Source organism: Protobothrops mucrosquamatus, unplaced genomic scaffold, assembly GCF_001527695.2.
Source record: "Protobothrops mucrosquamatus isolate PMUCROS unplaced genomic scaffold, P.Mucros_1.0 scaffold_234, whole genome shotgun sequence".
Lineage (NCBI taxonomy): Eukaryota > Metazoa > Chordata > Lepidosauria > Squamata > Viperidae > Protobothrops > Protobothrops mucrosquamatus.
Window position 1 is genome coordinate 42406 of NW_015386310.1, and position 22416 is coordinate 64821.

At 40.3% G+C, this 22416-nt stretch overlaps 1 protein-coding gene across 1 annotated transcript in view; it reads left to right on the forward strand.

Moving 5' to 3' along the window:
• The first annotated feature begins 3672 nt into the window (after positions 1-3672).
• The window catches only part of SLC38A5 (solute carrier family 38 member 5), a 38090-nt gene continuing 19346 nt past the window's right edge, over positions 3673-22416 (forward strand). The window contains exons 1-2 of the mRNA XM_015829559.1: positions 3673-3821; positions 18831-19019. Of these exons, the coding sequence (XP_015685045.1) occupies positions 18928-19019 (92 nt within the window). The 5' untranslated portion in view covers positions 3673-3821; positions 18831-18927. The remainder of the gene's footprint in view (positions 3822-18830; positions 19020-22416) is intronic.

Here is a 22416-nt window from a genome sequence, read left to right on the forward strand (position 1 = left end):
TAGCTGTTAGCAGACATGATAGATACAGGTAGTCCTTGCTTAATGACCAGTCCCTTAGCGACCATTAGAAGTTAAGATGGAGCTCCCCAGAGCTATTTACAAGTCAATTTTGAAGTTCCAGCAGCCGCATACACATACTGCCCATGGTTATGTGATTGCATTTTGGATGGCAATTGTTTTGCATTTATGGCTGTTCACATGACCACAATTTTTGGTGATTTTTTGCCAGTTTCCAACATTTATTTCCAATTTCTGGCAAAAAAACACGCATTGGAGAAAATTGGTTTGCTTAATGACCGCCACATTTCCTGAACAACCACTACATTCACTTAAAGGCTGCCACAAAAATGGCTGTAAAATTGAGTGTGGACACATGGTGACTCATTTAACAAAGGCCATGATTTATGACCATAATTACAGGCTCAATTACAGTTGTAAGTTGAGGATTATCTGTAATAAAGGACAAATGTAGGAGAGAGATGGGAGGAAAATAAAGTTGAAATAGTGCTACCCCAGTAATGCCGTTGAAGAAAGTTTTTCAATCTTTTGAATAAACCAACATACAAATACCATGTTAACTAATTAAAATCTTTAAACAAGATCTGGAATTAAATCTTTAAACAAGATTCTCCTAGAAGTGATACAAAGATTCTCTGAAAGCAAGTCATCCATGCCAGTTTATTCAGAGGTCAGTTAAAAAAAATTAAAGGAGGTGGGGCAGTGATGTGGTCAATACAGCTACTGAGGGCAGGGCTTTATTACCTTGCATTACACAATGTTCTTTCCATGAGGTCAAAAGCAGGATAAATTATACAAAGTAGTTAATCAATAGAAGCAATGATTGCATAATGCGTTCCTCTGCAAAATTCAGATGTTTTTGGTGACAGATTTTGAAATATAGCATTCATACAGTTCTAGCTATCACTGCGTGAATCACCCAACTTTATTATGCACATCCTTTTCTGAGCATTAAGTGTTGCAAAGACATGATAGGGTTGACTGTATCACATAACCAGAGACTACAATTGACAACTTTTCCATGGCATCAGATCTGTTGGGTGTATGGCCTGGAGAAGAAGTGGCATTGGATGAAAAGAGCTGACCAGAACTTTCTGAGGTCACTTCAAGTACCTTTGGTATTAATCCTTCACCCTTTGGAATCTCAAACTGCTTTAACCAATTGTTTATAATTATACCTCATTAGTAAGGCAGCCTAATTATTACCAATGTTAGTACAAGCCTGTAAAGGATGTACTTTACCTGGATGAAAATGGAAATTCAAGAGCAAGCTTCTTCTGAGACTTGGCTAAAGCTGAGCCAATATACAGGTTCTTATACAGCCACAGAGATAATGGATTTATATACATGCTTTGCATACAGTATAAACAGCGGACAACAAAACCAACTGCACAAAATTGCCTGCTTTGAGCAGAACTTCTGACCATCCTTGTGCAATTCTAGTCCTAACAGGATCAGCCCAAGATATTCTGCTATCTGAAATAAAGGACAAGACACTGCTTCTTTCAAGGCCATCTGCAGAAATGGATGGAATTGGGCAAGCATGAGCCATGAAGCCATATCCTACGGAATATATAACCAGAGGCTAGGAGGAAGACATAGTTGGGGAGTCCAGGAGGAACAGCAAAGAGGGTGCCCCTGCTGCCTCTCCTCCCTTCCAGTACTCCGTCTCTGACAATAATTTCCTGCTGCTACCCGATGGTAGATCTGGCTCAGGAAGCAGTATAAATTGCAGGGTTTCCTACAGGGCAATTTGCAGGATGTTGGGAGTGGGGATTACAGTGGTATCTTGGTATTCAACTGCTTTGAGACTCATCAAATTTGGTACTCAACTCATTTTGACACAAACTTTTTTGTCCTGGTACTCATTATTTGGTACTCAAACGCACAAGCTGGAACTTGTCGGTGTCGGCTGCCTTATGACTCACTACATTATTCCTTATGGGAAAAATTCATTGTTTTTGGTACTCATCACGCCTCCCAGAACCAATAAATGATGAGTACCAAGGTACCACTGTACTGTAAGTAGTCTACCTGGGAAGAGAATAAGCAATCTGAATTGCCATGAAAATAGTATTAACATCATAAACAGTATGAGATTCTTCTTTCACATTGTTAATGCACATTTTTTAAACCAGTGTTTCTCAACCTCAATAACTTTAAGATGTCTGGGCATGCTGGCCAGGGAATTGTGGGAGCTGAAGTCCACACATCTTAAAGTTATGAGGTGGAGAAACACTGTTTCGGAAATTGTGCTGATCATTAACCTCTATTGTGAATCTCCTGATGCCTCTTGCTCCAAACCCCTTTTTAGAAAATTTCCTGATATATGGAATGTTCTGAGAGATTAACTGGTTCCCAATAAACATTTTGAATGCAATTGGAAGTGGGCCCAGCTTGGTCTTCATTAAATTAAAAGAAGGCATTTGTAATTTGGCAGGAATCAAAACAATCAGGTTTTTCAGAGGGCCATCTTGTGATTTTATGCTACAATAATTTCTTTTATTTCTGCCAACTATATAGGAAGAGGCATTAGCAAGCATGGGTGTTATGCTGGTTGGATTGGAAGGGTATGAATGGAAATGCTTGGGTGGGGTGGGGTGGAGTGGGGGAATACAATGAAGTGGCAAAATCTCTTATTGTTACTATCCGTCCTGTAGCTTAGACTCTGGCATATGCCGTATAAAGTGGATTGCCTTTCTATGTGATTTATTTGAGTATATATATATTTGTATCTTGTGTTTGTCATCTCCTGGGAGTTTTAATTCTGTGGACCAATAGCATCTTCTCTGCTTTTTAAAGATCACTACCCTACAACCATTCATGCACATTCATGTCTGTTTTATTACACGCAGAAAAAAAAACAATGGCCAGTGATAAATTTGAAAAATGTTTACAGTACATTTTTGTGCACGATCTTCACGCGTCTATGGATTTTTGTTTTTATCCACACAGAAAAAAACATTACAGACCAATGCCCACACGTACAAATTTTTCATTTAACTTTTTAAAATTATTTGCCGAAGATCTGCCTTAAGTGCAGTATCATCTGCTTTATATTATGCAAATAACTTTTGACTGCAACTTATTTACTGCATTTTGGACTGCTGACGTGCAAATCCCTGCATCCGCAGAAAAGCATGGTGGTGGCACAAGCCAGTGTTTACAATCTACTAGATCTGTGGCGTCTCATGGACACGGCAGGTGTTGACATCAAGTGATAAGACGTGCACGCGTGAACCACTGGCGAGTGAGCAAAGAATAGGGAAGAAATAAAGCACTGCACGTTGATGTGTCAACCAGACCCAACTGCAGCCCCCCAAAAGGCATGATACATTAGTGTGTGTGTGTGTGTGTGTGTGTGTGCGCGCGCGCGCGCGCATTACAGATGAAATCAAACCAAGGAATCTCTCACGGGCCTTTTCCAGACTGCTGGAATTTTCCTGGGCTCCTGAATGCCCGGCAGACCACCGAAGCTTGCGATAGGCTGAGAGGCAAGAAAAAGAGAGCCCGCGCTTCACCTGTTCCCGTTCCACGTGGGCCCCTTGGCTTGCATTCTTGTGAAGTCTACTTCTTCGGGGTGTGATTGGCTGTGAGGCTGGCACGCGCTCGCCTGTCTGTCCCTGCCTGCGTCTGTAGTGCCTCTGTGTGTGTGTGTATATGTTTGAGCGCGCGGGGAAAACTGCCCCCTCTCGCCCCAACACCTCCGCTCCGCGCCACTTCCCTTCTCTCTCTCTCTCCGGAGGGGAACGTCTCTAAGGCTCCGGTCCTTCCTTCCTTCCCCTCAAGAAAGGCAGAAGAAGGTGAGTGTGTTGTTCAGAAGAGGACGGCGCCAGCGAAGAGGCTCGCGCGGCAAAAACGAGGCGCGCGTTTCCTCCTCCTGCAACTCGCTCCAGCTGTTGCATCAGATGCCCGTTGGAGCGGCCGCAGTCTTGGAAAGTGGGAGGGGGGGGAGGGAGGTCGTGGGGCTCAAAGGGGGGGAAGCAAGAGGAAGAGAAGGAGGGTCCCTTTGCTTTCCCTCTCCCAAGTCCGCGGAGGGGCCCTCTGGGAGGGAGCACTCGCTCTTCCTCGCCGGCCGCAGAGACTTCGGCGGACCTCAAGGAAACTTGGGCCAAAGGCGCGGGGGTCGCCAAGGGACGAACAGTTATGTGTGTATGGGGGGGAGGAGGGGTGCCTCTCGGCGGCACTGGGTCCCGCGGTCGCTCGTGAGTGGGCTTGGCCGGGAAGGCCAATGCGTACAAGCGAGAACAGACCCCTTTTAGGGGGCCTCTGCGGGGAAGAGAGGGCGCGGAGGAGCGGCTTCATGTTAGTGCTCTGGGAGGTGGAGGGAGAAACCAGGGTCTTCGGCCAAGACCGGCGGGTCGCTCAGCCTCTCGGCAAGCCGTTGGCTGGAAAGGCTGGGTGTTTTATTTTTGGTGATTAGTTGCTGCCACGTGGGCCCTCTCGAAATATATAGACGTATACTGTATGCATACACACCCGCGCGCGCGCGCTCACACACTCACACACACACACACACTCCAAGCACATGCGAAATCGATCTTCCCGGGAGCTGAGAACAACCTGTCTACAACCCGATCCTTTAAAATAAAGGTTGGTTAAATAAAGGTACTAGCGCCAGTATTTATTGGATTTTATAGTAGACAATTACCGGACAGCAGTTTTAGCTAAAATTGAACATTGGATGCCCGCTTAGACTCATGGGGTGCATTTTGGGGTGGATCCTGTTTGAAATGGTCCCAAGTTCAAAGAGAATTAAGTCTTGTCAAACTTGAACATTGATCCGTTAAGTTGCAAGGCATCTCTCTGGAGATCAGAGAGGTCTTGTTGGAGAAGTAGATAGCAATGTTTAGCATGGCAGGGATTGGGAAATGTTGTATATACTGTGTGTATCCGGTACATAAGATGACCTAAACTCAAGTTTATTAATATTTATTAATATTTAGCCTTTTGAAGATGCTCCATACAATCAGAAATTAATGTCACGATAAATAGCGTATTAGTGCTGCCATACAGGTAGCTCTTGACTTATGACCATAATTGGGACCCAAATTTTGGTTGCTAAGCAAGATTGTAAATGAGTCAGGCCTGATTTTTATTACCTTTTTTTTTGCCATGATTGTTAAGTGAATCTCTGCAGTTGTTAAGTGAATCATGCAGTTGTTAAGCAAATATAGCTTCCCCCATTGACTTTGCTTGCCGGAAGCTAGTTGGGAAGATCACAAATGGTGATCACATGACCCCAGGACAGTGCAACCATGGCAAATACATACCAGTTGCCAAGTGCCTGAATTTCAATCAAATGACCGTGGGGGATGTGGCTACAGTAATAAGCATCAGGACTGATCATATGTCTTTTTTTTCTTTAACTTTGAACGGTCTCTAAATGACTGGTTGTAAGTCAAGGACTACCTGTAATTTTAATATTGCTGTATAAAGGGGCCTATCACAGATAATGGGAGGATAATTGAAAAAAAATAAAATTTCCCTCTAGTCAAGCTTGGCTCCTTTAAAAGGCAAAAAATTGTCAGTAATTTCTGGGACTATTTGTACTGTCTGCTAGAGGCACCAAATATCTCAGGCTATTTTAAATGGTGGATTATTAAATTCTGGATTTTGATTTGACAAATGGTCTAGGGAAGGAGTGTTATTCTGGGCAGCTTAGGGCAACTCCCTCAACCAGGTGCCCTCTGCACTTGTTGGACTTCAGCTCCAATTTCCAGCCAACGAAGCCAAGGGAATTCTGGAAATTTCAATGCCCACTTCTCTGAAAAGTGGGTTAGCAGAAAGTACAGAGCCTTTGTGCATGGAATATTAGGGAATATGTGCAAGATTGCCACATATATTTCCTAATAACATTCCATGTGAATTACGTAATTTGTATTAGTTGTGTCATATGCACAGTGAAATCATGGCATATATGATGTCAGCCCCCCACCTCCTGATCGACAGCTGTGATTCCACTGAAGTAATTCAATGCCTCCATTTTTTTTTATTCTTTCTCATTCTATACATTTAGCATGGTTCAGAGTGGTTACTCTGTTTCCTGCCTTGTGCACTTTTTAGGCTGGTTTAAAATGTATTGAAGGGATAGTAATTAATCTGTATTTAGTGATCCTTTATAGAAAGATCTTCTTTGTTGCAAGATTCAACAAGATCTTCTCTGTGTTTGATTGCATCATATGCAGTTTAATTACTGTTTAAGTACTTAATGTATTGGTTACCAAAATAAGAAAGAGATTGAAAATGGGGAGTGTTTGCTTGTGTGTGTTTCTCTCTGCTTCACTAATTAGTGTCCATGGGATAGTTTTGATACCTTCCAAATCCAGCAATAGATCTGAATTTAACCATAGATAATAGATCAGTATATCTGTCCCTTGTCTGTTGATTGCTTTCTTTAGGTGTTCTTCAAATAATGGCAGATTTATTTGACATCTTTTCTCCACCATCACCACCATTAATAGGGCAAACCTAAAGGGTCTTTTTAACATTCTTTGCAAACAGAGTACCCGGTCATTTAGATCTATTTCCCACATCATGTATATGTGGCACTTTTTTTTTTACAACTTTGCCTACTTTATTAGGCAACAGTGATTATGTTTGGAGCTCCTGCAAAGTGCAACACATTTCTGCTCTTCATTAAAGTGGTTTCATTAAAATAGGATTTCAAGTGAGCCTAAAATAAAAAGAAATTGTTGCTTCTTGCTTCTATAAGAAATCCACTATCTACTCTTTTTCTAGCTATCCCAAGTCTTGTGATAGGGCGGTTTAGACATGTGATAAATAAATAAGTAACACTTCGTACAGAAGTTTGAAAAATGTCCAGATCTTTAAATACACAATAGAGTTGTGCAAAGGCTGGAGCACTTTTTCGGAATCAACTTTCAAAGCCCGCACAACCCTAGGAATTATTTTTTTCATATACTACATTTTTGCCACACATGTATATATTTTTTATGCTGTTAAAAAGTCTTAACATGTAATTAGGTATATTTTTGAAAAGATAAGAATTCACCATTCTGCCTCCACTACTTGTTCATATCTTCCACTCAGGTCCTATTACAGGTAATCCTTGACTTACGACTGATTAATTAGAGAGCGTTTGAAGTTACAGCAGACCAGCCTGGGGGCTACTTATGGCCTCAGTTTAAAGTTCCAGTGGTTGCCTCCCTGGTCACATGACTGGACTTCAGGTGCTCAGTAACCAGATTGCAGTTACGGACATTTGCAGCATCCTGCAGTCACGTGATCACATTTTATAACAGTTTTGCTGAAAATCAGCATTTCCAGATTTTGGCAAAACCACGCCCATAGTGAACCATTGTTTTGCTTAACGGCTGCAGTGTTCACTTAATGATTGCCATTAAAAGGTTGTAATGGACAAGCTCCATAACGGTCATAAGTCAAGGACCACCTGTATAGAAGACAGTGTAGTAGGTCTGTTCTTTCTCTCCTCTTCCCGTCTGGGTTTGGGTTCAAAGAATATATTTATTTTTAAATCTAGATGAGCTTTTATCTCCTTTGCTGGATCCAAATGGAGAATTGCCAAGGCTCAAATTTTCCTTGGAATTAATACTGATTCACGGTGGGAGAATGTTTTACTCTGCCCTTGGTAGTCAGCAGCAGAGTTTGCAAAGATTACACTGGAAATAATTCTAGCTGCATTCATACATTGTTGCACTAACTCATACAGGGGTTAACTTGGCTTTGATTTAGTGCAATGGGTGAACGTAGCCCTTTGCATTTGTAGACCTTTGTTTATAGGTTTGAGTTTATATTAAAATGAATGTATAGACCAAACTACTTTACAAAATGTGTGAATTCATCTTGGTTGTAGTTTTTGCTGTAATGATACATTTGGACATGTAAGTAACCACTGGAAGTTGTGTTTGTCTGAACCAGTTTTGGAGGACTGATGCTAATAAGCATTGTAGAGTAGGCAATGTGAACGTTATAGCTGAGGGGGTTAGGTATTTGTAACCCACATGCTTAAAATAATGGAAAATTTGAGTCATCAAACGATGTGTAAACAGCTCTGAGATGTTATATAGACTTAGAAGCATTTTTCCTAGTTTTATTTTGGGTTTGGTTTCAGCGCTGAATATACCCTGGGAGGGCTAAGTAGTTGAGCTGCATGTAGATTGCTGCCAGGGTCTTTTAGGGTCAAGCTGCATTCCTGCTCCTTTCAACAAACTGAGATCAACCTGGGACCAAACAGAAATTGCGTAGGGCTCGGTTACTCTCCCAAGCCCCAGCCAATAGGTTGATTTCATTCATATATCAAGCCCTGTCATCTTCTGGCCTTTGCAGTTTTTTTCCATTGGCCTGGAGTACACAGCAACCATTCCATTTTGTGTCTAGACAGTAATGCTCAGTTCTTCTCTTGCAAGTGGAGAGGTGGGCTTTCCAACTAATCAGGGAAGCAAAATACAGCTCACAAGAAAAACTTTATCCTGCAACCTCAGAAAGGGAGTGGCTGCAGAGTGTATATCTTCTCCCAGTTTCCATGCTCAGCACTTACAGTTTAAGTTCGGGAAGGCGCATATTTGTCCGGTTGCCCTCATGCGCCTACAGTTGCGTGGGGGAAAACGGAAGAATGAAGCAGGCTGCATATGGATACAGCTGGAAACAATTTCAGCACTTTTTCCAGCCAAAGCAAGACCGACAAGAATAGCTGCAGTTTTCTTTGGGCCCAGCCTGGCTTACGCTAATGTTTGTCAGCACCTGGATCCTGGAGAAAAGCACCCACGGATGGATCAATAAATAAACTCTTCCTTTGGGAGATCCTTTAAACAGCAAATCTGGGGAAAATGCTGGTTTTAAATCTTGGTTTGCTTCCTGCCAGTTGATGGCTGCCCTCAGGGTGTCGTGTGTTTTTTGTTTAAAGTGGATATGCACTATACATGTCTGTGTTGCCGCATATTGCTCCTCCCAGTGTTGTCACCTAATATGAAGGTAGCACATGAAGCTTATTTCAAAGCATCTGTGCATTGGAGTGGGGAAATTGGCAATCTTTTCAGAGAAGACACTTGCTTTGGTGGTGATGGCTGTGGACCTTTTAAATCATCTTCTGGCTCCCAATTTAATTTTGCCTTTAGTGCTATCCAGAGTATGGAAAGACCACTTGCAACTATAAGTACCAGGTGAGTCTTCTACCAAAGTCTTTCTGGTCTAGGAAGATGTATTGAAAAGACCATCTCACACATAGAGCTGCTCATCACAGGTTGGATTTCAAGGTTGTACAGGTAGTCCTTGACTTAACAATCACAATTGAGCCCAAAGTTTCTGTTGCTACGCGAAACATTAAGTTAAGTGAATTTTGCCCCATTTTACAACCTTTCTTAGTTAAGTGAATCACTACACTTGTTAAGTTAGTAACCCGGTTGTTAAGTGAATCTGGCTTCCCCATTGACTTTGCTTATCAGAAGGTTGCAAAAGGGACACAGCAATGGTCATAAATAGGAGTCAGTTGCCAGGTGTCCGAATTTTGATCAGGTGACCATGGGGATGTTGCAACGGCCGTAAGTGTGAAAAATGGTCATAACTCACTCTTTTTCAATGATGTTGTAACTTTGCATGGTCACTAAACGAACTGTTATAAGTTGATGGCTACCTGTATACTGTTTGCTAGTTAATGAAAGCCACTAAATGACGGGTTCTAGTCCTATCCAGGGGATAGCTTATCTAGTTTCTTTGGTTGCCATTTTCTTCACACTTTCAGGTAGTATCCCCATAGAGGAGCTATAGGGCTTCTTGAATAGCTCTGCAGAATCAGGCAATCTGATAAGAAGGGCCTTCCTGTACGCAGCGTACATTGATTTGGAAAGAGGGAGGGACAAAAGAAGTCTGTTAAAGTTTTTTTTTTTAAGTGACCAAAAAAAGAGACATACCTTACTTCTGGATATACAAAAGAGATATTTTGAAGTTCTGAATGTTTCTTGGGAGAAAAAAAAAGATGAACAGAAATAATCTTTATTTGAAGGGACTTTATTTGAAGGGGTTAAAAATCAAAATTGTTTAAAGCACAGGGAAGGAATATATGGTTGGCCTATTCAGTCGAGGTTAACATTGATGATTACGGTAACTATATCTGGTATCCCTTACTCAACTTTTGTTGATAAGGAACAATGACAAAGTTTTTGGATTTTGTTTTTAGTTTAGAGATGAGTTATGGGGCAAAGAGGACATACGTTGTATTAAGAGATGGTGATAAGCTAGTAAAATGGTTTACATTTGCTGGGATGGAGGGGGAAGCTACTTCTTTCCCTCCTTTTTTTCTTTTCCTTTCTCTTCATTCTGTTTTTCTGCTTTATATTTTTTGTAGTCTCTATTAGTTTTTATTCTGTTTGCAATCTTTAATAACATTACTTGGAAGAAAGATTTGGAAAGAGGGAGGGGTGGCAGACCTTAATTGCTTTACTAATATTTGTAATAGGAGGGTCAGAAAGACCTTAGCATCCCTCTTGCTCTGAGATCCTAAATTCATGAGACTCCAGAAGCCAGTGGTAATCAGCTCTTGCTGGTTTAAGTCCATAGTCCTCTGATTTTGGCATTTCATTATCAATTTCAATATTTAGGTTAGATGTTTTCTTTGGTAGATTAACCAAGCTCAAATTTAGGAAGCAAATTTGGACATAAGCCTTGTTGAAACTCTATGAGATTTACCTCCAAGTAAATATTGGTAAGGTTCATTTTTAAATTATTAACAAGGTTTAGGTAATGGAGCTGAATATGATGGCTATATCTTCCCTGGGTAAATTAAGATTTCATTTGTTGACAAGCTTATACTTCTGTAGCATCTACAGAAATACGCCAATATTTCTATGAAGTTTTTCATTAAGCAGATATTCATGAAATCGGTCAGTAAATGCAAAAATTATTTAAGCAGCTGGTTTGGAAGTGGACCATTTTATGCCCTGGAAAGAAAAGTAGAGCTGAGAGAACTAATCAGAGGGTTTCTCTTATTTGTTTGTATAGCTTAAGAGGTTTTTGTGGAACCGGTTGAGACAAAACGCAAACATACACTTTGTTTTATTTTTGACAATGAAAGAGTGTATTTTTGTTTTGTTTTGTTTTAGTAAGCATTTGCAATACAATCATTTCCTGGCTTCCTTTGAAGTAAACGTTGGGCTTACACACAATGCAATTTTAGTGCTGTGCACAATTTTCTAGAATCAATGGGGGGTGCAAAGGGATTTATCTCAGAATAAGAATGCAAGGGTTATGCTGTTGGTCAATCCACATATCAGTAGCTTGAACTACGGTTTGAATCCATACAGACAATTCTTTATATTTTAGCATTTGTTTCTGGAAAGTGTCCAGTTCCTTTTCAGAGTTCAGGGATTTTTTAAAATCACTTGACTTAACAGTTTGATCTACTCTTGTGCGATCCCCAGACACATAGAAAGTCACATCAGATCTCATATTTGGAGGAGAGACTAGAAATTGGAATCTACTTTTGGAATCTATCGTGATTTTCTACAATATTTGGTTTTATTGTGCTCACAACTCAAATGTCTTATTACTAAAGTACACAGACTCAAAATTCTCACACTTTCCTGGCCCTGTTTAGTTTGGGTTCATATACAGAACTAAAATCTGTGAAATACAGATTTTTATAATAATAGTGTGTAAATTTATAGAAGCATAATGATGTCATTGCTAACATTGCATTGTAATTAGCATTTGGACTTGAATGGGGGGGGTGTCCCTACTTGACCTTGAAATCCACCAGGTGAATTAGTCTCAATCATTTTTCTTAGCATAGTCTACTTCATAAGGTTGTTTTTGTGTAAATAAAAGAAAGGTGATATCCCCCACCCACAAACACACCTGGAGCTCCTTAGAGGAAAGATGGAATATAAACTAAATCTTTTACACTGTATGACTTTACATGATAATACCAACTCAATATTTTAAAACATAAAACCTGGAGAACCCATGGCCTTCAAATGTTGATGAGCTCACAGCAACTCTGAGCAACCCATGTCAGCTATACATGCCGTACATGCTAGGAACTGTAATTCAACAATATTTGAAGTCTTATGTTTTCTGCACTTGATTTTCCTTTCACACATGTTTGCTGCTAACTGTAGTTATAAAATGGGAAGGCAGAATGATTCAGAAAGCAGTTTCTCTTCAATAAGAGATACTCACTTCAGTTGATTTCATAACATTGGCTCTTGGGCAAAAGAATAAAGAATGAACTTTATGCAATGACCATCCATTTTCTATAAAACAAAGTCCAGGAGTGAATATGGGATATCTCCTTAATTATAACTAACAGAAACCTGATGCCATTCAGATGTATTTAAGATATAACTCTTATCAAGGCAGATAGACAGTAGACTAAATGTAGGGAAATAGCTTATAACCAAATGTGAAACGTCTTCTGTATTACTTTGCTGCATTTCTGTGTTTATTTCTTGAAACGTCCACATAATGTTCACATATTAACTACTACTATGGATTTATTCCAAACAATTTGCTTGATCCCACTCAAATTATTGATTATTTGAGCAAAGAATGTATTGTATTAAAACTACTATACATTGTTCCTGCCTCCTTCAGCCTACCACCTTTTCCATGGTGTTTCTCCTGGATGTATTAGTTGTTGTGAGCATGTTTTCAGGTGTTTCCCTCGTCTTTGTGTGCATCTGGGTCCAATTCAAGGTGCTGGTGGTCATCTTCAAAGCCCTACAAGGCTTGGGCCTGGTTATTTGATGGACTGTCTTTTCCTTGTCACATCTACATGACCCACCAGAGCAGGGAGGCAAGGAATGCTATGGATCTCCTCTCCTAAGGAGGTCCATCCAACAGAACCAGTAGAGCCTTCTCTGTAGTAACTTCCTCCCTGTGGAACATCACTTCCACGGAGATTGGCCCCCACTCTGACTCTTTCGCAAGACCTTGAAGACCTGGTTTTGCCAAGGGGCCTGGGGATCCCAGAGTAGGATGGAGCCCATCCAATGGCTTATTTGATTGATTGATTGTGGTCACTGTGGAAGTGGGAGGTTATTGAATTTTGTTGTTTTTATATTGGGTTTTTATCCTTGTAAGCCACCTGGAGTCACTGAGAGTGAGTTGGTCAACTATATAAATTTAATACATACATACATACATACATACATACATACATACATACATACATACATACATACATACATCTCCTTTTATCAGTAGAATTTCAGAACCAGAAATGCTTTTCATTTGCTCCAGCCTCTGCTGAGTCCTCCTGTTGTGATTGTTTTGTATTTTGTATCATTGGAAGAAGCCCTCTTACGATAGTATAAACTTGGTGCACCAATCTCCTGCAACAGTGAAAGAAACAACATACTTGTTGTAACAGGATCCTTGGGGTAGCAAAGTCAGATTGTTGTGAGAAAGAACTCATTCTAAAGATTAGTGGTCTGGAGAATTATCTGCTAAGAGTTTTGTGGTTACTTTGCACACCCATCTTCCTTCTGCAGACTTGGTGTCATCACACTGACATTTAGCAATAGTTGTTTCTTAATGTTCTTTTTTTTAAAAAATCTGAACATACATAGGAATATTCTACTGAGAAAATGAAAAGTAGAGCTTGCTGCAAAATGTGGACTGATAGTTTGAATTGTAGTGTCTGAAGAGACTGATGATTAAAATGGTGGACATGGACATGAAATCTCTGGGTCATATTCCCACTTGACTCTGAAAGAATATAACTGTTGTAGCCATTAACAGCCTGATGAAGAAGGATGAAGAAAGTAAAACCTTTTTATTTTAGATTTACTTATTCGAGTCAGGAATTATAATCCTTCTGCCTGCATTTTCCTCAATTTTGCAACCCTCTAAATTGATTAGACTATAAACCCCCTTCATTTTACTTGTCCTGGATAGGCCAGCCTGTCTTTAGAAGACCTGGTTGCAAGATCTTAAAAAATTGCTAGTTGTTTTTTCTTACTTCTGTATTGTACTATTCAGAGATAACATACTTATCTTTATATTTTCCATGTAGCTCATTCAATTTTGCTGTATTTGCGTATAATATGCAACATATAAATAAAAGTGATTTTGAGGTAAATTATCTAATATGCCCTCAGTGGTTAGAAATGTCATCTTTGGGAGGACATGCCCAAGGCTGCTTTGAGGGAGGTGGTTCCTATCTGTGCCCAATCATTGCTCTCCTGTTATTAGTTAAAGGTAGGAGGGATCTTGTTTGTTCAGAACATTTCTAACTTGTTTTTTCATTATTAAAAACTATTTTAGTTTGGTGTGGACAGGTGGTTTGAAATATAACATACGTTTATTTTCTCTGTTCTGTTGGATTTCAGTTCATGACCAATGTACATATTTGAAACCATTATTTTGCCATAATTTTGTATGTATGCTTACATATGTCTTCTTAAAGATTTTGGCTGAGATCAGTGAGAAAGGCCCATGATTTTCTCGATGTTTTCATTCTTGCCCTGTTAACTCTTTCTGTATATGTTTTGCAATTTGATCCTCATTTACTTTCTCTACTGTGTATGACATACTTTGATTTCTCTTTAGATCATATAGATCATTCAGCTATATGATTATGCTACTTATTAGCTTATTATTGTTCTCGTTGGACACTTTCAATAATTCATAATCCATTTATTTTTTATTCTGGCTTGTTATCACACAAATTCCCCATTGCCACTGCATTCAATTAACTTCTGTATTTCTCCTGAAACATCCAACTCTCATTTTCATATGGCAAAATAGCAGAAACATGCTTCTTTATACTGTAAATAAAGCAAATTTTGCTTCTTAAACATCAATTTCTCATATAGATCAGGCTATCTTTCTACTGGTACTGTACATCTTAACATTTCTCTATCTATTTCCCATGTTTTGTGAACATTCTATCAGTGTACATCTATTCTAATTTATCATTATGTATAATGTGGCATTGTTCACTTCTTTTTTCTCTGTCAAACATAGCTACCGTGGTTTTTTATAATACATTTTTTAGAACCATACTCTGTACTGCATCGTACAATCTGTTGGACATTCCTTGTAAATAATTCAGGTTCTCAACCAACCACAGAGCAAAAAAATGGGAAGAGAAAAAATTGAAGTTTGTGTGTGTTTGTGTGCATGCGTGCATGTACATATGATACAAAAGGAAATAACCTTTTTGGCCCTTCTGCTATTGGGTACAACCATTTTTGGTTGATTTCCCATCATAGCTGACAATCATCTTTTGGGGGTTTCCTTGAGAGATTGGGGCCAGAGGCTAAAAGATTTTCCCACAACTTTAAGATAAGCATTTATCACTTTATAATGTTTGCAAATCAAGATGATATTTCAGACCTTGAAATGGGGTGAAGATTGTGGGGGTGGCAGTGCTGTGCTGTCTTGAAATGACAGCCTAGTCATGTTTGGCTGTTGATTAAGAGTGCCCAGTTGTGTGCACAATGAGTCTGTCCTTCCTGGGTGGTTTAGATGTATTTGATTTCAAACCAATTTATTGATATTTAGAAAAGGACTGACAAAGTTCCCTTGCAGTATGATCTGGACTCATGGTTTGCTTGTGGTTTATTAAACAAGCTATGATTGGCTGCATTCATTCATACTAAGCCATAGGTTTGCAAACTATACTATTGTTGCAAGCAGGGTTTAGACAACACTTGACCAAGAACAAAGCCATATTAAGGCTTTTGCAATGTGTAAACCTCTTGTTGTCATCATTATTAACTACAATTAATAAATCACAGTGTTTAATCAGATGTCTAAAATCTCTGGGTAAAACTCTTAAAATTTTAGGTAAAGGAAAGCCTCATACAAAATACTATTAAACTTAATGATATAATTCTTTATCTTATGTACAATTGTCTGAGAAGAAGCTACTCTAAACACAATCGAACTTAAATAAACATATTTAAGTACCAGTCATAGTTATGTTCTTGGATTGTTCACTAATAGGAGGGATTAAAGACACCAGTAGCTCCATTTCTGTGGCTGAAGGATGGACAGTTGGTTGTTATATTTCATATTGCAGAAAGGAAACACTATAAACACCACTGTAGCTGATACTAAATTCTTTATTTCTTTTTCTTTCCTGGCCTCTTTCTTTTTTTCTTCCCACCCGTTTTACTTTAGGAGTGTCCTGGGAATAGGTTTTTGTGGGTTGCATGCATTTTCGTAGTCAACCACATCAGGCCAGCTTTTCCTTTTGCCCAGGCTCCAACTCCTGTGTTTCCATCCTGATTTGCACTCTAGGTGTGTTTCTGGAATACGGTTTCCCAAACTGTGAGGTATATACCTCCCTTGGGGAGGTGCAGGCAGAATCTAGGGGAAGGTAAAGAACCTTTTAGTTACATTGTTACAATAAATCCAGCTTCCCTATAGTTTCATTGTATTGTTTTCAATGCTCTTTTGTGTTCTTTTTCATATTTGGATGTTTGGGGGGGTGTATATTAAGATTACACTAAAAGGAGGCGTGGTGGCAGAAAGTTTAGGAATCCCTGACTTAGAATCACAAGTGATATGACCAAATGGAAACACACCAGGCCAAAGCTGGGACACCAGTCAGCTGTGTTTGCAGGACAATTACCCTTGGTTACTTAACCATGGTTAACCCATCACCTGGGTTAATGAATGATTAACCCAACACACTGAACAACAAACTAATCAAGAGGGGCTAATTTCACATAGTTCATTGAGCCTCAAATCAGCCAGCCATGTTTTGGAAACCTAGCCACCCTTTGTTTTGGAAAGAACATACCACTGGACCATAAACTTTATGCAGCTTTTGCATTCACCCTTTTCATGCCATAGTAAGGACAACAACCCTCCCAGTGTTGCAGCATTGGACAAGTTGGCTGGAATGGCTATAGTTTCACAATATTTAGAGGGCACGGGTTCTCCACAGTTGCAGTTTTGTACCTCCCACAATCTGAAACAAGAACTGAGGAATCCAGTCACAGTTATTATTCCCAGCCGTGGTGGGGCCCATTGGCTCATCCCACCAGAATAGAAAGCTCTTGTTCTATGTTTTCTGTGGGAATATATCTCCAAGGGAAGGATGCGGTTAAAGATCAAGGCACCAATCAGACATCTCCATTTGCATTTTTGCCCCACCTAGCCTCAGAGCTTTTCCCAGGTGGCACAGTTAACCCTTGGATTCCTGGGTCCCAGAGGCAGGTGTGCCTCTCTAAACCTGGGACTATTCCATTAGCATTGATGGGAGTTCTCTTCCAGACATCTAGAAGTGGGAGGGATTGATTGGATTACTGTGGAGTGGGATGAAAGTTAAAGGTCTCATTTACGTGACACCTCTGGTTTGGGTAGTAATATGAAAATATAAGTGTGCATGAGGAATGCATTAAGGAATTTTACCTTCCCCATTCCCTCAGGATTTCTCTTGTGTTAAATGTATAGTGTGGTGCAGGTTAGAAACTTAATTGTCCTTCCCAATAATATTGCACTGCAGAGGCCTGTTGCTATCCTCAGTTTTAGGGGGTCATCAATCTGTGGCTTCTGTACAATTTGCCTGGCAGACAATACACTACAGGTTTTGTTTTTGTAATTTTCAGAGTTGGGTAAAAGATTTAACTCTTGACTTCAGCTTGTAATGTAAATAAAAGACCTAAGAAGCATACTGCTGGGTGGGGCGGCGGTGGGAACAATGCAGTCTTTTATGTTAATTAGGCTCACGATGGAGAATGTCTTATTGTATGGCGCCTGCTTATTCAGATTTGCCAGTCTCACATTTCTGCATTCTAAATAGAGGCTAAAATCTCACCATTTTCAAGCTTTTGGTCAGACTGCCTGAATTGAACTCCAACATCAGTTTTTTCAGATTACTTCCCTCCAATCAAATTTTGGACTGCAACTTTCATCATGAGTTTGATTTCCACCACTTCTGCCTAAATTATCCAATAGAAATCACTCACTCATTGATTATAGGAGTTTGTGCCCATTTTATGCTGGAAACTGTTCATTGAGCTCAAGGGCTACAGAGTATAATGGTCAAGTGAACAAGTATTTTTGCCTCTAGGACAGCACTGTTAATTGATATTGCAGGTATTGTGTGGGACAGCAATGTCCAATGATGCTGAAGTGGTTAGCAGCAAAACAATACAGACAGACAGACACACATAGAGACAAAACAAAGTCCTCTTCCAAAACCTTTGACAAATATAAAGCCTAAAACAACTGGAATAAATTGGCTGTTTCAGAAGTCTAATTGCAGAGACCCCAAAGATCAAAAAACGTGGGTGGAGGTGTAGCATGTGTGTTTATTGTATCCTCAACATATCCAGGTTGAGAAAAATGGAAGAGACTGGAATCTTTGAGAAATACAAGAGGAGAAAAAAGAGAAATGGCTTATGTGCTTTCCTCCTATAAGTTTTAGTGCTTTTTTTCTTACCTGAGTGTGTGATAGTTATTAGGGCAGGAGGACTGATTGAGCAGTTTGTACACCACCCAGTACGTGAGTACGTGCCATGTTTCTTGGCAGTAACATGCAGATGTGTGTGAAAATGCTTAGGGAAGCAGCCTGCCAACTCATGCTTAAAGGTGTGGATGGGAGAGGGAACAGGCTAACATCCTTCCTCACCTACCCTCTGTCAGGACAGACTCTCCTCCAGGCATGGGGTTGGAATCGCTTTATGTTTCTTGGCGTGTCTTTTCATTGGAGTGGCAGAACTATTCTGGCAGTGCCCCTCCCCCCATTCCACACCCTTCCTGTAGCTGGGAGTAGAATATTTGGATTCTTAGTACTATCTAATTCCAGCCCCTCTCCCCCCCCCGCCCCACAGTATTATTGAGTGCTGCTTGTTGAAGTCTTCTCATGTCCTCAGGTATCCTGCTGAACCCATTTCGTTGCTCTTGCTGCTGCTGGTGGTTTACTGAATACGTTATCCACATCTGTGTGCAAACACCCCACTGACTGAGAAGATGGAACTGCAAAAAATGGGAAATGAGGTTGGCACTGAAAGATTCAATGGTACCATACCTGACAGTGACAAAGCAGCTGTCCTGGAGGACGGGTGAGTCTTTGGGAGTGGCAGAGAAATTGGTTGGGAATACATCCTCTATGGCAGGGGTGCCAAACTGCTGGCCCGTGGGCCGGACGCATCATCTGGAAGCCGTGCCCACCCCATTGCCGGCAATGGCAAAACCGTCCTGATACGTTGCGCGATGTCACAAATTTGACATGTCTGCTCTATGGCGTAGTGGTTAAGATGTTAGACGGGGACCAGGAGACCCAGATCAAGTTCCCACTTGACTGTGAAACTGACTGACTGACTTCAGACCAATCATATTCTCTCAATCCTGCCTACCTCACACTCAGAAGAATAAAATAAGTGGGAGACTCTGTATGTATACCACATTGAGCCCCCGTTAAAAAGGTGAGATATTAATGCAATAAATAAACATACAGGTAGTCCTTTCTTGACCATGGTGATTGGGCTTGGCAATTCCATTGCTAAGTGATGGGGTCATAAAGTGCCACAACACGTCACTTTGCCAACTTACAATGGCAATTGTGGCATTCCCAGTTGCTGTGAATCCAACATGGTTGCAGTATCCCATGGTCAGTGGATCACCATTTGTGACCTCTGGTTGGCTTCCCCTTTGACTTTGCTTTTCAGAAATCAGCAGTGAAGCTCACAATTAATCATGGGATGCTGTGACATAATTGTGAGCTGGCTGCCAAGTCCCCAAACTGCGATCACATGACCGTGGAGACACTGCAACAGCCACAATAACGAGGACCTCAATCAATGCCATCATAACTAGTTGCTGAACAAGTGGTGGTTTAATAAAAATGAAAATGAACCGAATTCACAATTTTGCAAGTTTTGTGAACTGAAGCATGCATTTATATTCCTGCAGCATCTCCACTTTGCAGAAGGAGGTCACCGCTTAGAAATACAGCACACAATGCAAAGATTTTATTGCAAGGAGAAATGAGCAGCTTACAAGTGAAAGGATAACAACAAGAAACGACATAAAATATTAATTATGATTAATAAACCAAATACTTGTGGAATTTATATTAGGAAAATGTGCATATGAATTGTGGATTTTAGGAGAAATTTGCATATTAATTGTATATATACTTTTGGGCAGCCTTCAAAACAAATATAAGTAAGTATAGAAATGGAGCAGAAAAAAAATTAAGGCTTGGGAAAATGGTGAAGAGAGTGAAATCGACAATTTATATATTCTTAGTTTGGAAGTTATGACGAAGAGAAGGTTGGGCATGCAGAATTGGGCAACATGGGAGAAAGATGGAAATTAACTGAGGCAAGCAGAATCGAAGCCAGAAAAGCAGGAATTCGGGTTAGGCAAAGAGACATCAGAGTAGTTCCCCCACATGTGGAAAAATATTCCTGTAACAAAGAGCCCTGGAGGTAATATAGAAAAATACAAATTGAGAAGCAACTCCTTCTACTGGCAAAACTAAAACACAGGATCATCAGTCTCACCTCCAAAGTTTTAGAAACTACTCTGCCAGCAACAAAACAAACAAAAACTTTTCTTAGTTGCATGTTCTGTCAAGCTTCCGATTTAGGATTTTCCCCCCTATTTTTTATTTTCAATAAAACTACCCAAAACTGTTTCAGTTCCCTCCTGGTGGTGAAGATGTGTCATAGAAATACTGTGAAAGGTCATTGGCTTAATTTGGCACTCACACATGTTTTTTTCTTTGCACTGGCTTCAGGGAGCACCATTTTGCATAATCACCAGGTGCTTTCAGTAACAAAGGTGCCAAATTTCCAGTTGTTTCTTTGGTCCAGAAATTAATGGCAGCTATACATTTGAATAACTATTTTTCATGCTGCAGATTTGGCATTGGACCACTAAATGGCAAGTGTAAGTAACCATACAGAGTCCGATCTCAGGTTTGAAATATAGACATGTCATTAAAAAACAAAAACAAAACCCAACAAAATCAGAACACAGGACCAGAGACAAAAAAGACCACAGAAAACATCTCAAGCACCCAACACCTAGCTATGCAGGAATGAATACCAGATAAACAATCAAGGAGGAAATAATACCCTAATCAAGGGACTATCAAGAAGAAAACCACACTCCTACCAATGCTGATAGGGCAAGCTACTTTACATAAAAAAGGAGTCAACTAACTAGCACTGATGATGTTACTTAGTTGGGTAATGAAATATCCGCAAGCAAAGGCCCAAGCTCAGAGAGCACCAAGGATGCCACAGTTCAATCCTGAGCTGCGCACTGTATAATCCAGGGGTAGTCAACCTTGGCTCTTATATGACTCGTGGACTTCAACTCCCAGAATTCCTGAGCTAGCCATGCTGGCTCAGGAATTCTGGGAGTTGAAGTCCACGAGTCATAAAAGAGCCAAGGTTGCCTACCCCTGGATCTCTTACATTGGAAATGTATGCGGCTGCGAGACTTGGTGATAATGAATAGCTGACATCTGTTTAGAGGTAGATCCATAAACCAGCTGTGATGGCTAAACAGAGCCTCCAGTTTGAGAAGAAGTGGGTCTGCTCTATGGAAGTTAGTAGTAGAATTGCATAGACCAGGGGTCTTCAAACTTGGCCCTTTTATGACTTGTGGACTTCAACTTCCAGAATTCCTCAGCCAGGCACACTGGCTGAGGAATTTTGGGAGTTGAAGTCCACAAGTCATAAAAGGGCCAAGTTTGAAGACCCCTGACATAGACCTTTTAGCTCTTCTATTGAGAATTCTTTCAGAGGCAGAGCAGAGAGTAAAAGCTCACTATCAGCCTTGGTTGATACAGAACATACTGGAGGCTTCATTGAATAGCTCATATTCTATATCCCCTCTGTACATGAAACCATTTTGGGGGAAAATGGATGTGCTGCAAGTCCACTCCCTTAGCAGCCTTCTATGGTTTCTTAAAATCTGCTTTTGACCACGCTGGGGGATATCAGAGGTTATAGAGGGCTTGGGTAGAAGTTTCCTTGCAGTTCAGGTTAGGCTCCAAACTTTGACTGCCCAGTGTGGCATAATGTAAGTCAGAATGATTGAGAATGTTGGTTTATTTTCCCTTCACAGTCACACACACACACACACACACACACACACACACACACACACACACACACACACACACTCATCTAGCCTGTTCATTAAGCAACAGTAAGAAAGCCTTATGCCACTAAGAGGTTTCAGATTACTGTGCTTTCTATCTCATGCCATTGGCTGTTTATTAGGGATTTGGGGAATTAGTCCAGCAGATCTATAGGGCACCAGATTGGGGAAGGTGGTCTAGCTGTTTCCAGTTCAAGATAATTGTTACAACCCGACATAGCAATTATCTCCAAATATTTGAAGCAAAGTCAAAAGATTAGTAACAATTTAATTCATTAATATTAATGCACTGTCTTATACATATATTTAAATTAACCCATTGTTTTTATTAGAACAACC